Below are 20301 nucleotides of genomic sequence, written 5' to 3'. Positions count from 1 at the left end.
AAGATACTTTGTTGAAATCTTCTGGAACTGTTTTTAATGAACAGAAAGAGGGCTCGGAGACTCAAGCCGTCCCTTTGTCTACAGGGCAGCACATGCATGACTTCAGCTGCCCAGAAATTGCTCTTTAGCCAAAGTATTTATGTTTCCTGATGCAGCCATGCTGACACTTAAATCTGAGCAAAGCCTTCTGGTTCTTTCATCTTGCCTTTTCTCATCCCTAGTTTTGGATTTGAGTATAGACAAGTCCTAAGTCAGGGCTGTATGACCATGTGGGGTGCTAGAACAAAATGTTCTCTCGTGGTGTCACCATAGAAACATTTGTGCAGTATTGAGCTGCTTCATCCAAAGCAGCACATGCTGCAGTTCATAGAAACTGACAGAGTAGATTGGCCTCCAGATCCTGAGTTATGCTCGCAGGTGAGTGCTTGCCTGCAAACAGAGAGGAAGCTGTATAGTATTCAAAGAATAATGAGAAGCTACTTCAATAAGCATCTTGTATAATTAGAAGTTTTGTAACTCATTTTCCTGGACAATGCTGTACTGTTAAAAGCTATCTTTTCTTTTCTTTCTTTAAAAAAAAAAAAAAAAAGCACTGTCTAATCTTTCTTCAAATAAACACAGCTGAACTCTAGTGAAGTAAACGGTCTTGGCAGCTAGGAAAATGGGAGGAATCTTCTAACGCTTGCTCTATTTTTTTCCTCAGGAATGATAACATAGAGGTACATAGAAATATCTATTTAGTGAACAGTCTAAAATCTAGATTTATTCCTGAGTCCTAAGTGACCAGAAGAAGCTGGAGGCTGGATGATTGACTCTTTCTGTGATTGCTCTGGTGGCACCTCAACTCCTCCATCAGCTCCACAGCATGAGAGTTTTCAAGTGATGTGCCAGCTGTAGAGCTCTGCCCTGCTTACAGTGCTTGTTTTTTCTTAACATATTTGATTAATGCAGGCTTAAAAAAGAGGGGATTACAGGCTGGTGTGTGTTTATTTCAAGAGAATAAGCTTTAGTGCATTGCACAGCCATGTACATCTTGTGAACTGTATGTGGATTAGGACTAGAAATGTATGCTGCCTTTACTCGTTTTGTTTTCTAATGGTAGGTCTCGTCCTAAATAAGAACTGGTTTGTATTCAATTTAGTTGAACAACATGGCTTAATATAGCTAAATATGGAAAAACTGCATGTTACAGAGTAAACAATAAAAAATACACAGTCTACTCAGTCTGTGGTATAGTACACGTGCTGCTTATGCAGACATCCAAACGCATGTTGTATGCTTTATTGTAAAAAAAAAAAAAAATTCTAAATGTGACAGGTCTACAGAAGTAGGGTTTACTGCAGGCAAATTTTGAGATATAGACCAGTGCTGTCTGGATTAGAGGTAAATCATACAGACCATTTGACAGCTTGACTTGCATAAACCTTGTAGCAAATTAAAACTTGTATAGCTTTGGTCAGCTCAGTGTTAAGTTTTCATTCAAGCAGAACAAAACATGTTTATATGCTTGGAGAATGTTTTTCTTTCCTGCTTTTTGCAAAATGTTCATGCTAGATAAAAATTGTGAAAAACCATTTCTCCTTTCCTGTTGCAGAGTGGTAGAACAAGAAGCTCAGAGATCACAGCAAGTTTCCCAGGACAGAAAAAGTCCCAGCAGAACAAATGGCTGCAGTAAAAACAGGCCTATTGACATCCTGGAAATGCTTAGTAAAGCCAAGGATGAATATGAACGAGTAAGGAAATGTTTTAATTTTATTCTGCTATGAATGAATAAAAACACTGCTTTCCCTTCTCAGTGAGGTGGTCAGGGCCTCACGGAGTCTGCTGAAATGGCACGCCTTGTGGCTTCTGAGAGCAGTGATGGAGAAGGATCCTCACATGCTCCACAGGACAATTGAGTATACTCTAACCCAAGATCACAAAGCAGCGCGCCTAATCCGTAATTCAATGGGCCTGAAATTTCGTATGTTTGAATTGCTGCCTCCTAAGGGGAAAGAAGTAGAGTTTTAAAAATGGGTACCTAGAAATGCAAACACAATAAATACGGTGTTCTAAAACAGGTGCATGGGCTGCTTAATCTCAGTATTCAACCATTGTCCTATTTTGTGAGATCATTAGCAAAGGAAAGATGAACAGAATGAATGTAACACTGCAGAAGAATAGATTACAGTGTCTGTTTCTGTGATTCTGAAGTTCCACTTCCGTAAACATTTCTTATAGTAGCTAACACTTCAGGTTTTCTTTTTTTTTCCATTGTACTGAAAATCACTGGAGGAGGTCGGCTATGATTCATGGCATAATCAACAGCATTCACTGGGTTGCATACCAAAATGCTTTGGCATCTTAAATAATATTATAAAAGCCCTGAAGCTGTAAACTCTCCCATGTCTGTGATAAAAGCACAGATGTACAGTGACTTATGGGGAGCAGGTTTTGTAGGGAAATATTTTTAAGAAGTGTAGAGTTTGCCTGTTGGATAAGTTCATAAGCTTTATTTCCATAATTTTTAGCTTAGTAGGCAACTCTGCCAAACTGTTCATTTTTTTTCATTCTTAAGAAAGCCTGTATGGTAAGTAGTTTTTAACATAACTGTGTTTTGTTTAAAGAGAAGGCATTCTCTGCCATTGTTCCAGTGGTCTTGTTTTCAGAATGCTGCTGTTCCTTCCCTCAAGTACACTGTAGGAGGAAGAAGTCCAATATCAACTCTGTGATCCAACTTGAAAATGGAGCTTGATAGACCAATTCTACAACAGTTTCTACTGCTGTGAGGAAAATTTTGTCTCTAGGAATAACAAAAATTGTACCCAACAGTGTCAGCATTCAGTTACTGTCAAAAAAAAAAAAAAAAAAGACGTGGTGTTAGAGGGTAGAGATTTAGTCATTCAGTACATGTAAACTCAGTGAAGCATATTTTTAATTGCTGTAGATGAGCATATAACATTTTCCTTCTGTTCCCTGGTGTACTACTCAATCCTGTCTATTGTGTGTCTGTTCTTTTAATAAGTTGATACCGGAATGGTGAGTCTGGTGTCTTTTGCCAGTACTAAATTCATAAGTTTACATGATGAAGGAAAGTATTAGATCTCTTGGGAAGGCATTACTTTATATAGTCCTGAGAACCAAATTCATACATGGAAGACAAATGTAAGAGAAATCTGTGGGAGATATTAAAAAAAAAAAAAAAAAAAAAAAAAAGCAACAAAGATTCTTTGTGAGTGCAATAACACAAGGATGTACAATAGTAATGTGTAGCTATAATATATCGCAGAGATACAATATGGTTTGCAGCTGTACTGGTGGGAGAAGGGTTAGCACATCACTAGAGTTCTTCATTTCTTCTTGAACTTGTGTAGTGGGACACTGGAGTTCCTTGGAATAATTGTTTTGAGTCTTTGTAGGATTCTAGGTTGCTACCATGTGGGATGAGGAGGAAGGAAGGAACACGTGGGCTAAACTATGTATGATGAACCTGCTTATCTTGTCGCTTTCTGACATAAAGGACAGGTGAAAGTGACAGACCATACGATATATTTGAGTCTATATTCTAGTTTCGGAAAATCAATAATGTATTTTCAGAATGTTTTAATATAGGTCCAAACAAAAGCTAATTCTCAGCACATTAATCCTGTTTGAGGAGAACGTGTCTTTGTATGAAAGCCAACATTGGGAAAGTGGCAGCTTTTGTGAGAGCACAGAAAGAAGCATCGAAAGCTGAATGATTCATCTTTCAATGTTATATCAATTGAGACAGATCTGGAGGAATGGAAGGCTTGAAAAAAAAACAGAACGAAAAAACAGAAATTGTTCTGGTAGGGGCCTGTTAGGGTGTAATGAAGTCTTTCTCCTTCTTTGTTCTTGCAATATCGGATGATACACACTTCCAACAGATGGTTCTTAAAAATGACTCAGGATATTCTAGCTTCTCCTCTCTGAATTTCGAGGTCTGTGTGTGAGAGTAATGAAAACCTTTTGCTAGAAACAAAGTTCAGAAGTGTCATGATTGCATCTGTGTAGACAAGTACTGATAACTGGGCAGTGGCAGCTGTCATACAGTGTGGAAATACATGGGGCATGGACTAGGCTACAGTAAAGATACTACATAAATTAGCTTTTTTGCCTCTCAGTCTTGATTTTACTTCTTGATGCTTTTAGATCACCTATATTATTAGAGACGTTATTTCATTTTGTGTGCATGTAGATGAGCAATAAACTGAATCTACCCCACTTAATCCCATAGGCTGCTACAAGTGTAGTGTTGTAGAAATTGCTCAGTAAACAGAAATGAACAATGCTAGTTGTGATTCAGGCAAACTTCCCGCAGGATGTTCTGTTGGTCACCTCACCTTTAGCAACAAACCTCAGGCACATCGATTTTGGAAGTCCTTGTGGCCAGCACACATCAAAGGTAATACGATTAGGTAACTAACTTGGATGGTGGCTTCTTGAGAGACCTTTCTTGTCTGATTTTTTTTTTTTTTATTACTATTTTATGGTGTTCAGTAATTATGCATGAATTTGTATTTAGGAGCAGAAAGTACTTATCTGCCTGGTACGTTCCAGATGGATCATACAGTAATCCTTGTGTGCAGCCCACATGAGATTGGCAGAGTGTCAGCATGAGAAGGGGGCAGAGAGAGTGAAAAAGAGATTTATGGAAGTCTGAGTGATTTAATCTAGGATTCCAAATCAGCTTAATCCTTCAAGTACTCGCTCCATCAAGTCCATATGTGAAAATGAATGGAGATATTTTTTTAATGAAGTGAATGGATGTTTTTTATAGTGTTCGTGTGTGTGTGTTTCAGTCTGAGAAAACATAGCAGCTTATCCTCTAGTGAAAAGGAAAAACTAGGCTTTGATTTTGTAGCTGCAAGGCCGTCAACCATTTCAGGCTCAAAGAGTTTTAACCTTTTGAATTAATGGCTAAACTACAGAAAGGCAGCCATTGTTTCTCTCCCTTCTGTCCCTAAATAACAACATATGGTCCTGATGTTGTTTATATCACTTGCAATTTGAAATTTAAAACAAAACAATAATAAGCTGAGATTGTTTCTAACTTACTGCTACGGTTTCTCATATTTTGTAGTTGTCAGGTAAGTGAGGAGAGATTCTGATGTGCTGATGTTCAGCTGTATCATAAACATAGTTTACCTATTTTATGCTAGACTGGTTCTACATTTTTTCACTAGTGCTTTAAAATTTAATACAGTTTTTATTTTTGTTAATATATATATTTAGTAAAGAAGGAAGTCAATTCAATCCATAAATGTATGGTCTATTACTACAACTTCCTTGGCTAGTTTGCCTTATTCACAGGAAAACCAATTAATGCCTAGTGGAAGTACATGCATGTGGTTATTTAAATCTGGTGGAAATATGTCAGTGACAAGCTCTTCTTCCAGTCACTTTAGAAGAATTTCTGACAGGACTTTTTTCTAAGTTGTTTCTAGCATGCTAAGTTGTTTCTAGCATGAGTTCTTAATTTAATGGCCATGTTAGCAGCTAATACAAAGTGTGAAAAGTCTGCCTTTATTTATCAGTGGAAAAAAGTATAAAACCAGTTGTCTTTTTTTGATAATACAGAATAAAAGTATTGTGAACACTTACCAGATATTGTATTACTTGGTATATTTTTTCCTGAAACTTGTGAATTTTACAGTGTCTGACAGGAAAATTACTAACCTGTACATCCTCTGGATTTCAGCCCAAGTGCTACCTAAGCAGAACTATAGTAGTGGCTGAGCTCCTGTGGCTATGTAATTTTTTTTAATTTTATTTTTTCCCCCCCAGAATCAGATCAGTGACTTAAGTATTATGTCAAGTTCTGGAATGCAACAAAATGCAAATCTCCTGAAGTCAGAAAGCACAGAGACTTCAGAGCAAAAACCTTCAATACAAGTGCAAGATCAGGTAAGTGTCATCCAAATCTAAATAGTGTGTTACTTCATTTAGCACTTTGTTTTGGTACCAAAATATTTTCTTGGAATAGAAGTATCATCTTGCTGAATGTATGATGCTTCATCATGAAAATAAATTTGTAAGTTTAACTGCAGTTTAGAATTGGTTTTAATATCTACTCTCATTTCTCTTCACTATGCTTGTTGAAGATCAGCTGGTATGTTTCCTGCTGCCCACACCCCCCTCAGATAAACTAATGGGTCTGAAGACTCTAAAGAGCCTAAATTCTGTTGTTTTTTTTGCCGTAATGTTTAAATATGAGGCTGTATCCACACTCCTGTCAATATAAAAGTGTGTTTAAATGGGCTAACTCAGATTCTGTAAGTCAGTCCATGATAGTATAGAGACACCTGTGCAGGATGACTTCTGAGTAAGGGAGCAAATAAAAATTACCCCTGTTGAATTGACAGAGAGAATATGGCATTTGTTCACTGTACACTGTGTTGCAGTCTTTCAAACAGCAACTGAAGGACTGTCTTCCTGTGTCTGAGACGTTTACTTAGTTTGTCAGTGCTGCATTTAAAGCTGTAGCTACAGTCCTGCTAAATGAAATCATCAGTCAGTTGCTAGACAAAAAATAGAAAGTACTTCTGTCACGGAGCACTAAATTCTCTTTGGAGTTACTGAATGTGTGCATACCCGTCTTCTCCCATACTTCTGTAGCTTGTGTTTAACCTTTGCTCGTATGATCAAATTCAAGTTGCCTGATTAATATATATCATGGGAGAGGTGTTGTGTTGCTGTTCGGTTTTGTTTAGACTTTTTTGACAGTGTATTCCTTCCTCTGCATTAAGCAGTATCTTCCAGAATTGTTTCAGTGATGCCAGTGAGGGATGTTGCTCAAATTTATGGTAATTCTAGTGCACATACAGTGCTTAGATGTCTGTCAGATAATTATTAGATACGTGTTCAATCAGCATGTATCCAGATACCTACAAATTCTAAAGCCTAGTATTACTTCTGTAATTAAAGATTAAACTACTGTAAAAATGCTAGTGAAAATAACATGCTTCATGTAAATGTTGTTGATGAACCATGGGAAACTTGTTATAAAAATAATTAGTGTCATCACTGGAGTGGTTGGAATATAGGCAGTGATAGTTCAGTAATTGGCTCCATTGCCTTTATGCACAAGGGACGTATAGCTTCATACAGTGCTTCTTGGAGGTTCGTTTTTAAAAAATACTAATAATTTTTGCAACAACTAAATGCTTTCTAACACATCAGTAACTTGTGCCTGCTTACAGTGCCACCCAGTGGGGACAGAAAGGTCAGTAGTGGTCCTCTCCAGAAAATGCCCCACAGTGTGTGCCTCCAGCTCCTTGTCCTAGCTTATTGTTGTGTTTTGGATGCAATAAAGCACTGCCTCTGGAAAATGCCCTAGGAAAATGCGTGCAACACTGCATTTAGTAATTGTAAACAACATACTTACTTTTTAGTAAAAATAAATAATTTCTAGTACAGGTTAGGGCTACGGTATGAGTAGCAGAAACCTGTTTAAGGGGCTGGGGTAATAACAATCAGTGTGTTAAAACGGGGTGAGGGGAAACTTGCAAGGATTATTGGCTCTCATGGCATCTTCTGCCCTCTCAGCAGCACCTCTGGTTTTGGACCAGCACAAGTGATAGACTGACCCCTGGCAGCCAGTTGTGCTTGCTGCATGCTTGATCTTGAGGCCTGGCAACAGGGTTGTGTCTTGCTTTTAAAAGAAGAAATCTTCTTTTTGGCTGCTGTGTGGAGGCTGTGCATGTGTGATCAGCTGAAGTGACCAGCCTGACAGTGCATGGGCTTGCAGAGCAGTAGAAACTAGCTAAGGAAAAATTCTAATTTCAAAGTTTTTCTTGGAAAAAAAAAATCTATAAATTCTAATGTTTAAATTTCTAAAAATTCTAAGATTGTAATACATTACTTTAAAGTATTTCAAGGGAAACTACAGTTTTACAGAGCAGGTGAAGTGGTGTTCTAGTGTCTCTTCTGTTGAGCTATTTAAAATAATAGCTGTGGAGATGCAGGAAAAAGTTGTGTTATCTAAGTGATAATTTACCAGCTTTACTAGTGTAAAGCTAGCTGGGTTCAAATACAGCACCAAGATGTTTGTTCATAATTTCATTTTTAATAATGTGGACTACTAGAAGAGGACTGGAAAAAATGTTATTTGAACTGTAAGAATACATTTTTCATCTAATTAAAACAGATAACCATTGAAATTAAAAACTAGTATATATACAATAATTACTGTGAGATCCTGAAACCCTTCCAAAATGTCATAACTGTATGTTGATTGACTACCTTCACTTCATGCTAAAGACATCACAGATTTGGGAAGAAAAAATAAATGTCATATGATATTCTGAAGTTCAAGTTCTGTACCCTGGCAGTTCAAAAAGAAAACGAGCTGTATTATGAAATTAATTTTGCTCATCACCAACACAAAAATATAACTAGAACAGTGATGTCATGTGCCAGCTATGACTGCTAATTCCCATGCCTCGATATATCTGAAATAATTCCTGGAGAAACCCTTTGGGCAGCACTCTGTTCCTGTCAAGTAAATGGATTTTGTTGCCTTTTTTTCAACCCCTTGCGGAGAAGGGTGTCCATAACACAGTGAGTTGCTGACATGTCCAAAATACACCTCAGCCAGAGATGAGTCAAGCACAAGATGTGTTTTATCCCTCAGGTTGGGAATGAACTTCATGTTTCAAGCTGTATGTGTCATGTGTTATGTGTAAGGGGCTAATCTGACTGCGTGCAGAGCACGGCAGAGATTCGTGTTCATTAGGTGAAAATTTTAATGTATTAATAAAAGAAAGCCAGTCAGTTACTCAAATGGAGGTGAAAAGCAGAGTTGATGCAGAGTAGTCATTTTCTCTTAACATAATAATAATAATAATAATAATAATAATAATAATAATAACAATAATAATAAATCAGTAGTGTCAGCAGCACAAGTTAGTAACCTTGGCAGAAGTCAATGTGATTTCAAGCTTGAGACTGCCAGGCAGCTTGCATGCTACCAGTGCTGCCATTCCTTCGTTGCCCTTACCAATGTTAGTAACACTGGAACGAGCAGGGCAATGTCGCGGTGCAGTAATTGTCATTGTGAAATAGTGTCTTTGTTTAGACATACCGTCACAAGGCACTGGAATTTCGCTGCGGGCCATTCACTCTTCTGAACAGAATGTCATGTTTTAGTCCAGCTGTTTTATGTAACTTCCTGCACAACCTAAAAAAGCAGGAAAATTTAACATAAGGGTGTTAGTAGCTGTTTTTCTCACTAGAAAAATGCATTTTAAACTAATTCAGCTAAAATACCTGCTGTAAAATGGCTGGCTTGGAATAAACCGTGAGTAATTCATGGTAGAACTGGCAGGTGTATCATAAGGGGTTAACTCAGACTCTCTCATTATACTGCTGAAGAAAATGCATTATTTTCCCCTGCAAAATGGTATACAGGAGCCTGTGGTTAATTAGCTGTGATCATCTCTTTTTATTAAGGCATTTTAAAAATGTTTGCAATCTGTTAAGTAATTCAGAACTGTGTTGTATTGTCTCTTCAACACCTGAAACGCAAGGAGACCTAGCCAACCCTACTTTTTTTTTTTCTATCAATTTGCTTTCTCATTCTGTTGATAGTTATTGTTTTCCTTTGAAGGAGAAAGTGAGGACTAGTCACTTGGGTTATTTTTATTACTGTGTTACCTTGGTTGCCTTGTTAGTACTTCTGCTATTTTTCCTGTTCAGCAAGGAATCCTGTTTTCCTATGGATTCTTCTCAAATAAGGAAAGAAGCATTTTTTCCCTCTGTTAAGCCAACATCTATTTTGATAGTTAAAGGGTGACTGTTTTTCACAAGATAACTTGGTTGGGGGGGGGAAAACAATACTACACAAACTCCTAGTAGACAGCCATTCTTTGCTAACCTTGTGTTGACTTTTAATGTAGGGAATGCTGTTTAGTAAGGCAAAATATTAGGAATAGAAAGTCCTTAAGATTTTTCTAGCAATGTCAGTGCTGTGGGCTCGATGTATATTTGTGTAAGAGACTCAAGGGTCAGTGTGTTCATGTGTACATGTACATGCTTTTCAAGGAAATTAATACATATTTTTAGGTTTTTACAGATTCTTTTACTTATGGTGACATCCACTGCAATGTTGATGAAAATGAGAGAACTGTCTAGGCATGTACTGCTAGATAAGCTGTTTACCTTCAGGCTTCTCTTTTTATTTCCCATCCTTCAGACCATTTAATTATTTACAGTACTATAAATTCTGCATGGCATTGGTTCAAAACATATGTTGTTCCTTGGCCCCTCCTCCCCCTCCCCCCAACCAAGTGTGCTGTGTAGTTAAGGTTGATCAGTGATGGCAGGCATCACCTTAATAGCAGAAACCAGAGCTGTCCCCCTTCTGTGCTAGTAGTGCAGTCTGTCTATAGAAGGATGTAGAGACAGAAAGTGCTGTGAAGGTGGCATCTCTACTGTGGCTGCATCCTGCCCTCGTGCCACTGCTGTATGATTGCTATGGGTTACTTCAAGTTTTAATGTCATGCTTGAAGAAATGTGAATATTCTCCCCCAGCCCCAAGTACTCCAGCCAAGTGGTGGAATGTAAACACTTACTGCAATGGAAGTTTTTAAAGATAGAGTTGGAGGCGTTTGGAATAGAAAAATAATGCAAGCTGAAGGGAAAAGTGTGCAATTTGGGGGAGGTAGAGTCCAGTGACAAGCGACGAATTGGCTTCAAGCTTAGCTTGAGACTATGATTGTTTAAAAAAAAAAAAAAAAGTGACAGAAAATTTGGTGTCTTTCAAATGTATCTGACCTAGTTGTATTCATACTTTTCTTGAATTTGTAACACATCACTGTACTTCTCACAGTTTGGGTATTCCTAAATTGACTCTGTAACCTTCCTTTTCCTTTCTTTGTAGACATTTCAGTCGAGGCCAAAGCATCTGACTTTGGAAGAACTGTTTGGAACCTCTGTCCCAAAGGAACAGCCTGCACCTCCGTATCCCAATGCAGAGAGAAGGGAGAAGTTGCAGACTGACACCTCTGCCAGAGAGCAGCAAAACTTGCTCTTGCCTTTTTCCTTTGACCAGTCAACAGTAATACAGCAACCACTAGGGAAATCAGAAAGTCCAAACGTTAAAATCAGTGCCAATCCTTTGAATCAGCAGGAATGTTTAACACCTATGCTAATACCTCCAGCTTCAGTTTCCCAGCCTGATGTAAAAAGCATTTCAAGCTATTCAGTTCGTTTAAGCCCTATTCTTAATTCAGCCTCAACAATGGAAGCTGCCCCTGCTCAGAGGCTTCCTGGCCTAAAGCAAAACAACAGTTTAATGCAAGTCATGCAGCAAGCTGCCAAGCAGATATCCCCACTAGTGAATCAGCCACCATCCGAAGTGAACCACGCTCCACAAAATCTAATGGCTGGCCAAAGTCAGCTTATAGCACCCTTGACATCAACAAATACGGGAACTGTCTCAAATACGTCCCATACAAGTGTTGATCTTCTCCAGAAACTCAGGTTGACCCCACAGCATGACCAAATGCCGCAGCAGTCTCTCACTAAGACTTCCTTAACACCAAACACCTCTGCCTCGGTTGGCCAGCTTGCAACACCAGAAAGCTTCAAAGAATCGCACAGTAAACCATCAACCTTGAACAACAAGATAATCCCTTCTCTGCAGGTATTCTGTGGCTTTTTATACCTGTAAAGCTTTAAGCTATTATTGGCTACAAATATTTCAAATGTTTCCATTTGAAAATGTGCTTCTATATATTGCTCCTAAAAAAAAAAAAAAAAAAAAAAAAAAAATAAGGACTTCTAATGTGTGTGACTGAATTGCAAACTTCAAAATCTAATTTTGGTCATTAGCATCTGCTATCAGTGACAGACTTGTCTGCAGAGGAGGAATTTTTTCAGGCTGGTGCTATTAGTGGATGAATGTATCCTCAGGAACTTGCCTATACTTGGGTTAGAGAAGTGCTGCTGAGTCTGATCTGAGAAAGGACTGAAGGTTACAGGTCAGATGGTGTTAGGAGTGTTGCTACTGTGGAAATATAGCCTGTACTTTCTTTGAAAGTATGAAATTGTCTCCTGATTCAGATTATATAGCTTTGGGTGTTTCATAACACTTTGATACTGACCGCTTCTGTTGGGAATCCCTCTGGGCTACCTTGAGATGTTATTTGTTATTTGTCAACGTGGATCATCAACTGATTTATTCTGTCTAATTGACCCTCTTGGTTTCTTTTGTCCCAGTATCACTTCTAAAGGACCTTCTAAACTTGTTTCTTGCAGGCAAATCTACTGTCTGTGCCTCGATATAACCCAAATAAATAAGCTTGTTTTGAGAGACTAGATGGAAATATTACTGCTACTCTGTAAGATTTATGCTCGTGCTTTGTGTTTTAAATTTTCTGTCAGTTAGTGTTGCATCTTAGGGACAGTGAGAATGCAAGGAAAAAAGCTATCACACAAAACTACTTACAGCTATACCTGTATGAATTTCCTATTTTGTTTTATTATCCAGTGCTTCCCACTGGGTTTCAGCAAAATCTTCAACAGTCTTGTCTGGGTCAGCTGATACCACTATTTTTTGTTGTGGTAATGGTGATGACTTACTCATAACACAGATCTAACAAACAGCTCAACTCTGTGTTTTTATTTTTTTTTTTAATATATTATATATATATATATATATATATATATATATATACATATATATATAATATTATATATATATTTTTATATTTTTTATACATATATATATATTACAAGCTTCTGCCTGTAACACCCTAAGCAGTAAATGCCCTGTATTTTTCACATGTGGCTCTTCTGTCTTTAGAAGGATTATTACCACTTTTTTTTTTTTTTTTAAATGGGCGTGCTCTCATTGTGCTGTCTTTCTAATTACCCCATTTATAACCTACTGCTGCTCTTGAAAACTTTCAAGAAGGCCTTGAGTGCTGTATGCTAGGGTTATTTTGCAAGCCATTGAGATGTTTGGGCTGATCCATTTTGCCCAGAGAGGAGGAGGTCAGAGTACAACACTGAGCAGCGGTCTGGATCTAGTGTTGAAGAACTGTACATTCTGAGCAGTGTCTTTCCTCCATGTACTAGTGAACCTTGGTAAAGATTTGACTTGGGATTATGATGTTTTTAAACATCTAGAAAAGCTGTCGAGGTGTATCTCTAACTGCTCTTACTAGATTTATTCAATGTCTGCTTTGATAACCTTATGAATTCCGATTCATGTGCTAGTCTTGCACCCTTCTGTTCTTTGATGAGGTCCATTGTGTGTATGTATTTTTGTTAGACAAAGTTCTTCATACTCCAAATATGTTCTCTCAAACTAGCAAGACTTCCTAACTCTTGCCTAATTAGGTCTTAGCAATTTGATCTTGTCATTGTAACCACTTCAGAAAGCTCATTTGACTTCTGTCATTATAGATACAGGTTATCATTTACCTGAGAATGTTTTTTTTTCTCTGTTGAGGTTTTCCAAATGGCTATAACAAGCCTTTCCAAGAATGCAAGGTGAATTTATTCAAGTACCTTATCTACATGCTTTTTGTTTGTTTGTTTTCTAAGCTTTTATAATCCTATAATTTTATTATATTACAGTCTTGAAATCTGACTAAAGAGATACCTGGATGTCATTTGTAAAGATATAAAGTACAGAGATCTAGTAGACAACAGTATTTCACTTCTGTGGAGGGATTTAGATAAACCTTCTAGGAAAAAACACTGAATTTAGCATCCTGTCAGTTTGCCATACTGATTACACTCTAATTAAACTCTTCATTTTGTATGCATTTGATTCCTGTTCAATGTTTTACTAAAGTTTTTTTTTTTTGTTTTTTTTTAACTGTGGTAGACTTTCTTAATAACTGTGTTAAGAGTTTGCTGTAATACTGAAAGCATAAACAATGAATTCCAACTGTTACAAACTGGAATGAACTACATCTAAAATCTGTTGGTACTTAGATTTTTGCAGCTTTATATAAAAATTGAGCTGCGGATACTCACTTGTAATTTATGTATATATATATTTATTTTTTTTTAATTAGACTGTACAACAAAACAAGGAATCGGAAGTATTTCCACAGACAAAGACTTTATCTAAAACAAGTCAGGTAAGGTGAATAAACCCTTCAACAAATTCAGTTTGATTTTAAAATAAAATTTAAGATGTTTTAAAGGATGGTAATCATTGCCATATCATACAGTCATATTGTCCACTTTGACCATATTTAAAATGCTGTTGATGGATCAGAAACAAGCTGTACTGAAGTGAGGAAGATTAGGACAGAAGATTAGTCAGTCATACATTACAGTACCTCTTACTGTTGGTGCAAATGCAGAAATTTAAGTACGTTTTTGGCTCTGCAGTCTTGCGTTAACACCATTAGAACTGGTTTTTGGTTTTAAGTATTTATGCTATATTGTTGTGGTGTATATTATCCTCAGTTGAGCATTAAGCACCCAAGAGGCATAAAATGTAATCCTTGCCTTGCCGTCTTTCAGTGTTCTTGAGATACTTTGTGTTTCATGAAAAAGATACCAGGACAGTAAAATGGCAGGTAGAGGAAGAAAAGAATAACCGAATTTACCACTACAAAACTTTGTAATAGCAAGATCTGGTGATCTAGATACAAATTTAAAGTTATTAGAACTGCCCTTGGGCAGGTACCCTTCATGGGTAGATACCTCCTCATTATGAATAACTATTCTGTAATACTGAACTGACCTGTAGTAATAGCGTGGGTTTTTTTAAATTTTTTTATGCTTATCTCTGTCTGTTAATAAAGCATTCATTCCTACTGGAGGTGGTGCTCACTGACTTTCTGTTCTTTTACAGGTCACACCTCCACAGTTTGTTACAGCCACAACTACAGTAGCTCCTTCAATACTCTTGTCTCCTAGTGTTTTTCAACAGTCAGCTACAAAAGCTATTGAAGTGGAAAATAAAGCCAATTCTTCTTCACCTTTAACACTTGGAACAACAGAAATTCAGACTATACCTCCTACTGTTCTCAGTAGGTCCCAGCTTCAAGAAGCACTGATACATCTAATAAAGGTCCTGTCCTTAAAGAACTCCATATCTGAGGGATGGGGTTCCAAGTAGACTAGCCAGTACTGAGACTTTGGTTGTGAAACGGGAGGAAGACTTGGAAGGACAACTCTGCTTCAGAGTTTTACATCCATATGAACTTGTGGACACCTGAGGAAAAAGTTACACTTGTAGAAGACTTTGTATGGGTTGGGGACTGTTTTTACTGTCTTTCCTTGGGAAAGCTTTCCTGTTTCCACTTACCTAGAACTGTTCTTGTACTTTAACCAAAGTATGTGTCTTTGAAATGGAATTTACAAAGCTCTAGTGTTGCCATCCCTAGTGACTAAAATATTCAGCTGATTTAAATGTGTAATGCTGGGAGTAGCCATAGTGAGATTTGTAGGTAACCAGTAGAAGTTGCTGTGACAGCTGTACTGTGTTAACTCAGGATTCTCTTGCTCTTTACATGCTAATGTTAGGTTTTACACCCAAAACACAGGTCTAAAATAGCAAAGGATATCTTCCTAGTGGAAAAAGCTATGATCAAAAGGGCCACTGCCAGATCCCAACATCAGCTAGATTGCCTGACTTATCTATGTTGTTTATTTTTGCACAATTTGCATATTGGTATTTTTTATTTAAAGACCTAAACTAGCTTACTTGTAAGACTTGCAACTGAGCTCAATTGCCAGAAGTCTTATTCTCATTAGAGAATCTCCCCCCAGTAGTCTGAATCACTGTAGTGATTTTAGAGACAAATATTCCAGCCAACTTTCTAATCTTCATTTTACTTATAGAGACAGCTGAACATAGGCCAAAATGGACATACCCTGTAGCATGGGATTACTTACAGAATGTTCCAAGCAAGATGCATAAATTTGCTCTGTAGATTTTTGTAGAAAGAGTACTACGTCTTCAGCCTAGAGAAATATATACCATTTGAAGGAGTAGGACTCAGGAAATCTCTCTAAATGTTGTCTATCAATTAAACAATTTCACTTCCTGGTAATGCTTTGACAGGAATTTTTAAATCATAGAATTAATATAAATGTATAGAAAGCTTGAGTTGGAAGGGACCTTCAAGACTGTCTGGTTCCAACCCCCTGATGTGGGCAGGGATACCACCCACCAGATCAAGTTGCCCCAGTTCCCTTGCCTTAGCCCTCAGGTAGATAGCAACGTAAGTAGGAATCTTTGTGCATAGCTTAAATGGACTTAAATTATACTTTTTCTTGTATATTTTTGCTAATGTTCTGATGTTTTGTTTTTTGTTTTTTTTTTTTGCAGAATGATTCCCGCTTTCTCAACACTATTCACGAAGTCTACTTGCAAGTCCTAACCAAGAATACAGACAACATTAAGCTATAATCGAAGCTAAATCTACTTAGAATATTACCACTTTAGAAACAATTATGCCTCATCTAAAAAACTAATATTTTTTTAAAAGAATATTTAGTTTTCAATGTCTTGAATTTGAACCTGTTAGGAAAGACTATTCCTTAAATACTTACGAAAGTAATGTTCTCAGAAGCGATCTAGGTTTTCACTGTGATCATCACCAGCAAACCTTTGTTTTTATTGGGGAAGGGAGTTAATTTGCATATGATCTTTCATTTGCATTAATGGAATATGCAGGTGTTTGTGCTGGCTTTCATTCCTAGCTGTATTCAGTTTTCAAGGATTACAGACTCATACTTTCTAAACTAGCAAATACATAGTACAGTACACTACACCACACCAGACAAAACTTTGTTGTGGGAACCTAGTTCCAGTTTTAAGGTGAGAGCAAAATGCCGTGTGATTAAGTTGGCAGTTGTGGGGAAGAGTGGGATCTGGACACCAGGCCTTCAGAGCTAAACCTTTAGCAAAATGTTTAAAAATGTGATTTGCTCAATACATTAACAGTCTCTAGCTAATGCACATCAATTCATCTGTTATATATTCCATTAATCGTACTGCTTCTCCATCCCTGACATTAAACAGGTATCCAAGTGATTAAGGCCATTTTCTCTAAAAAGGTGGAATTTGAAATATGCAAACTTCAGTGATTGTATCGTTTTTAAGCAATGGAATAATTCTGTTGTATGTTGAAGTTATTTTGGTTTAAATGTATAGTTAAGAAACCACCACTGAAAGACTATTTTTCCACTGAGTAGTGTTTGACTGAAATAGTTTTAAATACTTGGTTTCCCTTTTAGCTTAAGGATGGACCATATCTTAGTTGGGTTTCATTCTTCAGTTGTGTTGGAACTGCGGTGTTGAAAACTATGCAGATAGGGAACAAATGCATGCGTTTCTCTTGCCCTCTCCCCAGATTGTTAATGCATACTTCATAGTCTGAAGTATGTTTATGTAGTAAAAACTTCATACTTGTTTATGAAGTTTATGTAGTTAACCTGTTAGTGTTTCTTATGTGATTTCATAATTCAGTAATGTAAGAGTTTAACCTCATACTTTCCCGTTTGAAGTCAGAAAAATTTCTAATTATATTTTCTTATGCTGCTGTATTGGTTAGCCTATAGCTTGCATTTGTTTCTTGAAGTCATACAAAGGTAGTTAATAAGACTTCAGGTCTCAACTTTTTCCAGCAATAGTAGTTTTAAAGGATGCTTTTGCAGTAGAAAAGTTTTGGTTTATTGAGCAGAAAGATGATCTGTATTGAGTTATGATGCCCCCAAGCACTGTTGAAATTGAAGAAAAAGATTGTTTGGATCCTTACAAAAAAAACATACATATGTATATGTATCCTAAGGATTAGTACATGTTGACGTAGTCAAGGCCATTTCATTGGAAACTAATTGAGCTTTAATTGTGACTTTTCACAAATTGGTATGTTTTAGATAAAACAAATATTTACGTTTTATGTATTTTATCTATTTTATTTTTTCATAGTTTTTTAGTGGAAAAAATATATCTTCTTTAGCACTACCTGCCTTCTGAAGAGCTCTTCTCAGCCTTTGAGTTCAATGTTTCTGTTTAAAATATATAGTATTTTGCTAAAAAAAAAAAAAAATAAATAAATAAAAGTAAAAAAAAAAAAAAAAATGGAAGATTCAGGGAATGATGCTAATATCATGCACATTCATGAAGAACTGTATTGGCTTTAATGGTAGCATTTGAATTCAGCAATATAGACACTGAGCCTTGTTAAGGAAAATGGGAGCTTCCTACACAAATTCTAGAGTTATGATACTGTAAACGTGCATAAACAATGAGACTCAAATTAGGTCTAAGTTCTCAATTTATTGTTTAGAAAAATTTTTACTAAAAGGAGCAAACCAATGAGCAGTTCCCATGAACAAAATTATATAGCCTAAACCAAATACAGAGTTCCTTTTGCAAAGATGAAGTTCCTAACTCCTGGCTTTTTATGTACAACTTCCAGCTCCTTTGGAGGAAGTTTTAATGAGTTTCTAAGAACAGAGATATTGAAAGCTAATGATGAATATTTATACTGGTTGCTAAATACAGTCATATCCAAAGATCTATAGAAACAATGGAAGGAGTTATATTTTGAGTTCTTAAATTGTGTACACTTGACAAAAGTAATACTGTTTTGAGCAGCAATGCTGCTTTGAGAGTTTGACTCTACTCTGACACCTGAATATCCTTCATTTGTTTTTATTTAATGTATTAGTAGCAATATGTTATTGGTTTGTTTCCCCCAACTTTTAAAATGAATTGGAAAGGAAACAGTGAAATCATTTGTAATACAAGCAGACCTGTTCATCTTGAACACGTCTGGTCTGGCCTGGCCTGTATATGTATAGCCAGCAGACACTGGAATGAATGTAGGTGTCCTCCAATACACTGCAGAGATTGATTTATGAGTGCCAGAGTAGCACTCTGTAGTAGATTGAACAGACAAATCTCTTTAAAGATAAGTTGCATTGTAATACACAAGCTTAACTACAGTGTAAAACTTGGAATTTTTTAATGTAGACTATGTTATTTAAAAACTCTTATTCCTGATTTTTTTTTAAACTTTTTGCATAAACCTAAAACTACCAGTTTGTTGACGTGCTTGATTCGTGTTAGCAGCATGTATCTATAACTAGGGTATAGCAAGTTACCATGGATCAACACAGCAAATTATTTTGACAATTTTCAAGTGTGTGGAGGTTTTTAATAAAACTACTGGGTTAATGGGATTATACTTATTAGTTCTGAGAGTGAAAAAGTTAGTTTAGACCATGCTACCCAAATTAATTGCATTATCTAAGCATGATTTTTTGTGGCTAATGTTAAAGTCACTTTAATTTAAAAACAAAAAAATAAAGCCTGATCAAAGACAGTTTAAAAACCTACAGCTGCTGAACTATTCAGGAAAATTGGAATTCTCAGTTTTGTAGTTAGACTTTATCTGCTGTTATTTAATAATGCAAAGTTTATATAAAAGGTGCCTAACATCTGTTAACTTAGAAGATGTATATCTTTCCAAATTAAACAAGATTTGCAGAATGAATAAAGTTTAAAAAATTTAAGTACTTCATTTTGATTTCTTATATATGTTTAACTGTGTATAGATACTCAATATAATATTTAAAAACTCACTGCTGGATGTATCTCACTTTTGCTTGCATTTCTAATTGCTTCATTTTGGTATATTTCTGAAATCCATTATGCCATGTGTAGTCACTGATGTACTTTCTGAAACATTTTTAAAAGCCAATGTTAATTTGGGACTTTTTGTTTTAAATAGTATTCTAAACAAATCACCCACCTTTTTTCCAGCTATTTTGGTTGCTTTGTACAGCGTATCTTAACAGGAGGAATGTGTGCAATATATATCACCTCAGTTTTGTCTGGCAATGTTACGGAAATGTTAAGATGCAATATCTTTACTTCAAGTTGGAAAAATTGCAGTATCTTTAATTTGGTTGTCTATTTATATTTATCTATTCAGTGTATGGGCATATGGTTGTTTTGTGTTTTTTAATGTACATTATGTGCTTTTAGCAATTTCTGAGTTTTACCACTTCGGTGGATGCACCAGTTACATACTCATCTGCATGTTCTTTAAGCATGAAAACCATGGGGAAGGGAGGCTTCAGGACAGATTTCTGGAAACGGAACCCGAACAATTTTAAGTCAATAAATGTAGATACTGCATCATTAACATTTTTAGTATGGTATGGATTTTATAGCACCTATGTATGTTTGCAGTTATTAAGTTATTGCATAAATGTTTAAGAATGAGCATTTTTCATCCAAAATTTTGTATGTTTGCAAATATATTTTTGTAATAAAACCTCAAAACAAATGTTTCAGCACCTCCTAAA

General features: G+C 36.3%; 1 protein-coding gene across 2 annotated transcripts in view; it reads left to right on the top strand.

Annotated features, from left to right (window-relative positions):
• Positions 1–20301, top strand: part of DCP1A (decapping mRNA 1A) — a 35957-nt gene extending 15656 nt beyond the window's left edge. The window contains exons 5-11 of one of the 2 annotated variants that reach the window (XM_027467505.3): positions 1595–1733; positions 4322–4405; positions 5788–5907; positions 10883–11647; positions 14034–14099; positions 14825–15043; positions 16307–20301. In XM_027467505.3, coding sequence (XP_027323306.2) covers positions 1595–1733; positions 4322–4405; positions 5788–5907; positions 10883–11647; positions 14034–14099; positions 14825–15043; positions 16307–16387 — 1474 coding nt within the window. In that variant the 3' untranslated portion in view covers positions 16388–20301. The remainder of the gene's footprint in view (positions 1–1594; positions 1734–4321; positions 4406–5787; positions 5908–10882; positions 11648–14033; positions 14100–14824; positions 15044–16306) is intronic. The other variant, XM_027467506.3, reaches the window with a different exon arrangement.

This window comes from Anas platyrhynchos, chromosome 13 (assembly GCF_047663525.1).
Source record: "Anas platyrhynchos isolate ZD024472 breed Pekin duck chromosome 13, IASCAAS_PekinDuck_T2T, whole genome shotgun sequence".
Lineage (NCBI taxonomy): Eukaryota > Metazoa > Chordata > Aves > Anseriformes > Anatidae > Anas > Anas platyrhynchos.
This window is presented reverse-complemented; position numbering and strand designations above follow the sequence as displayed.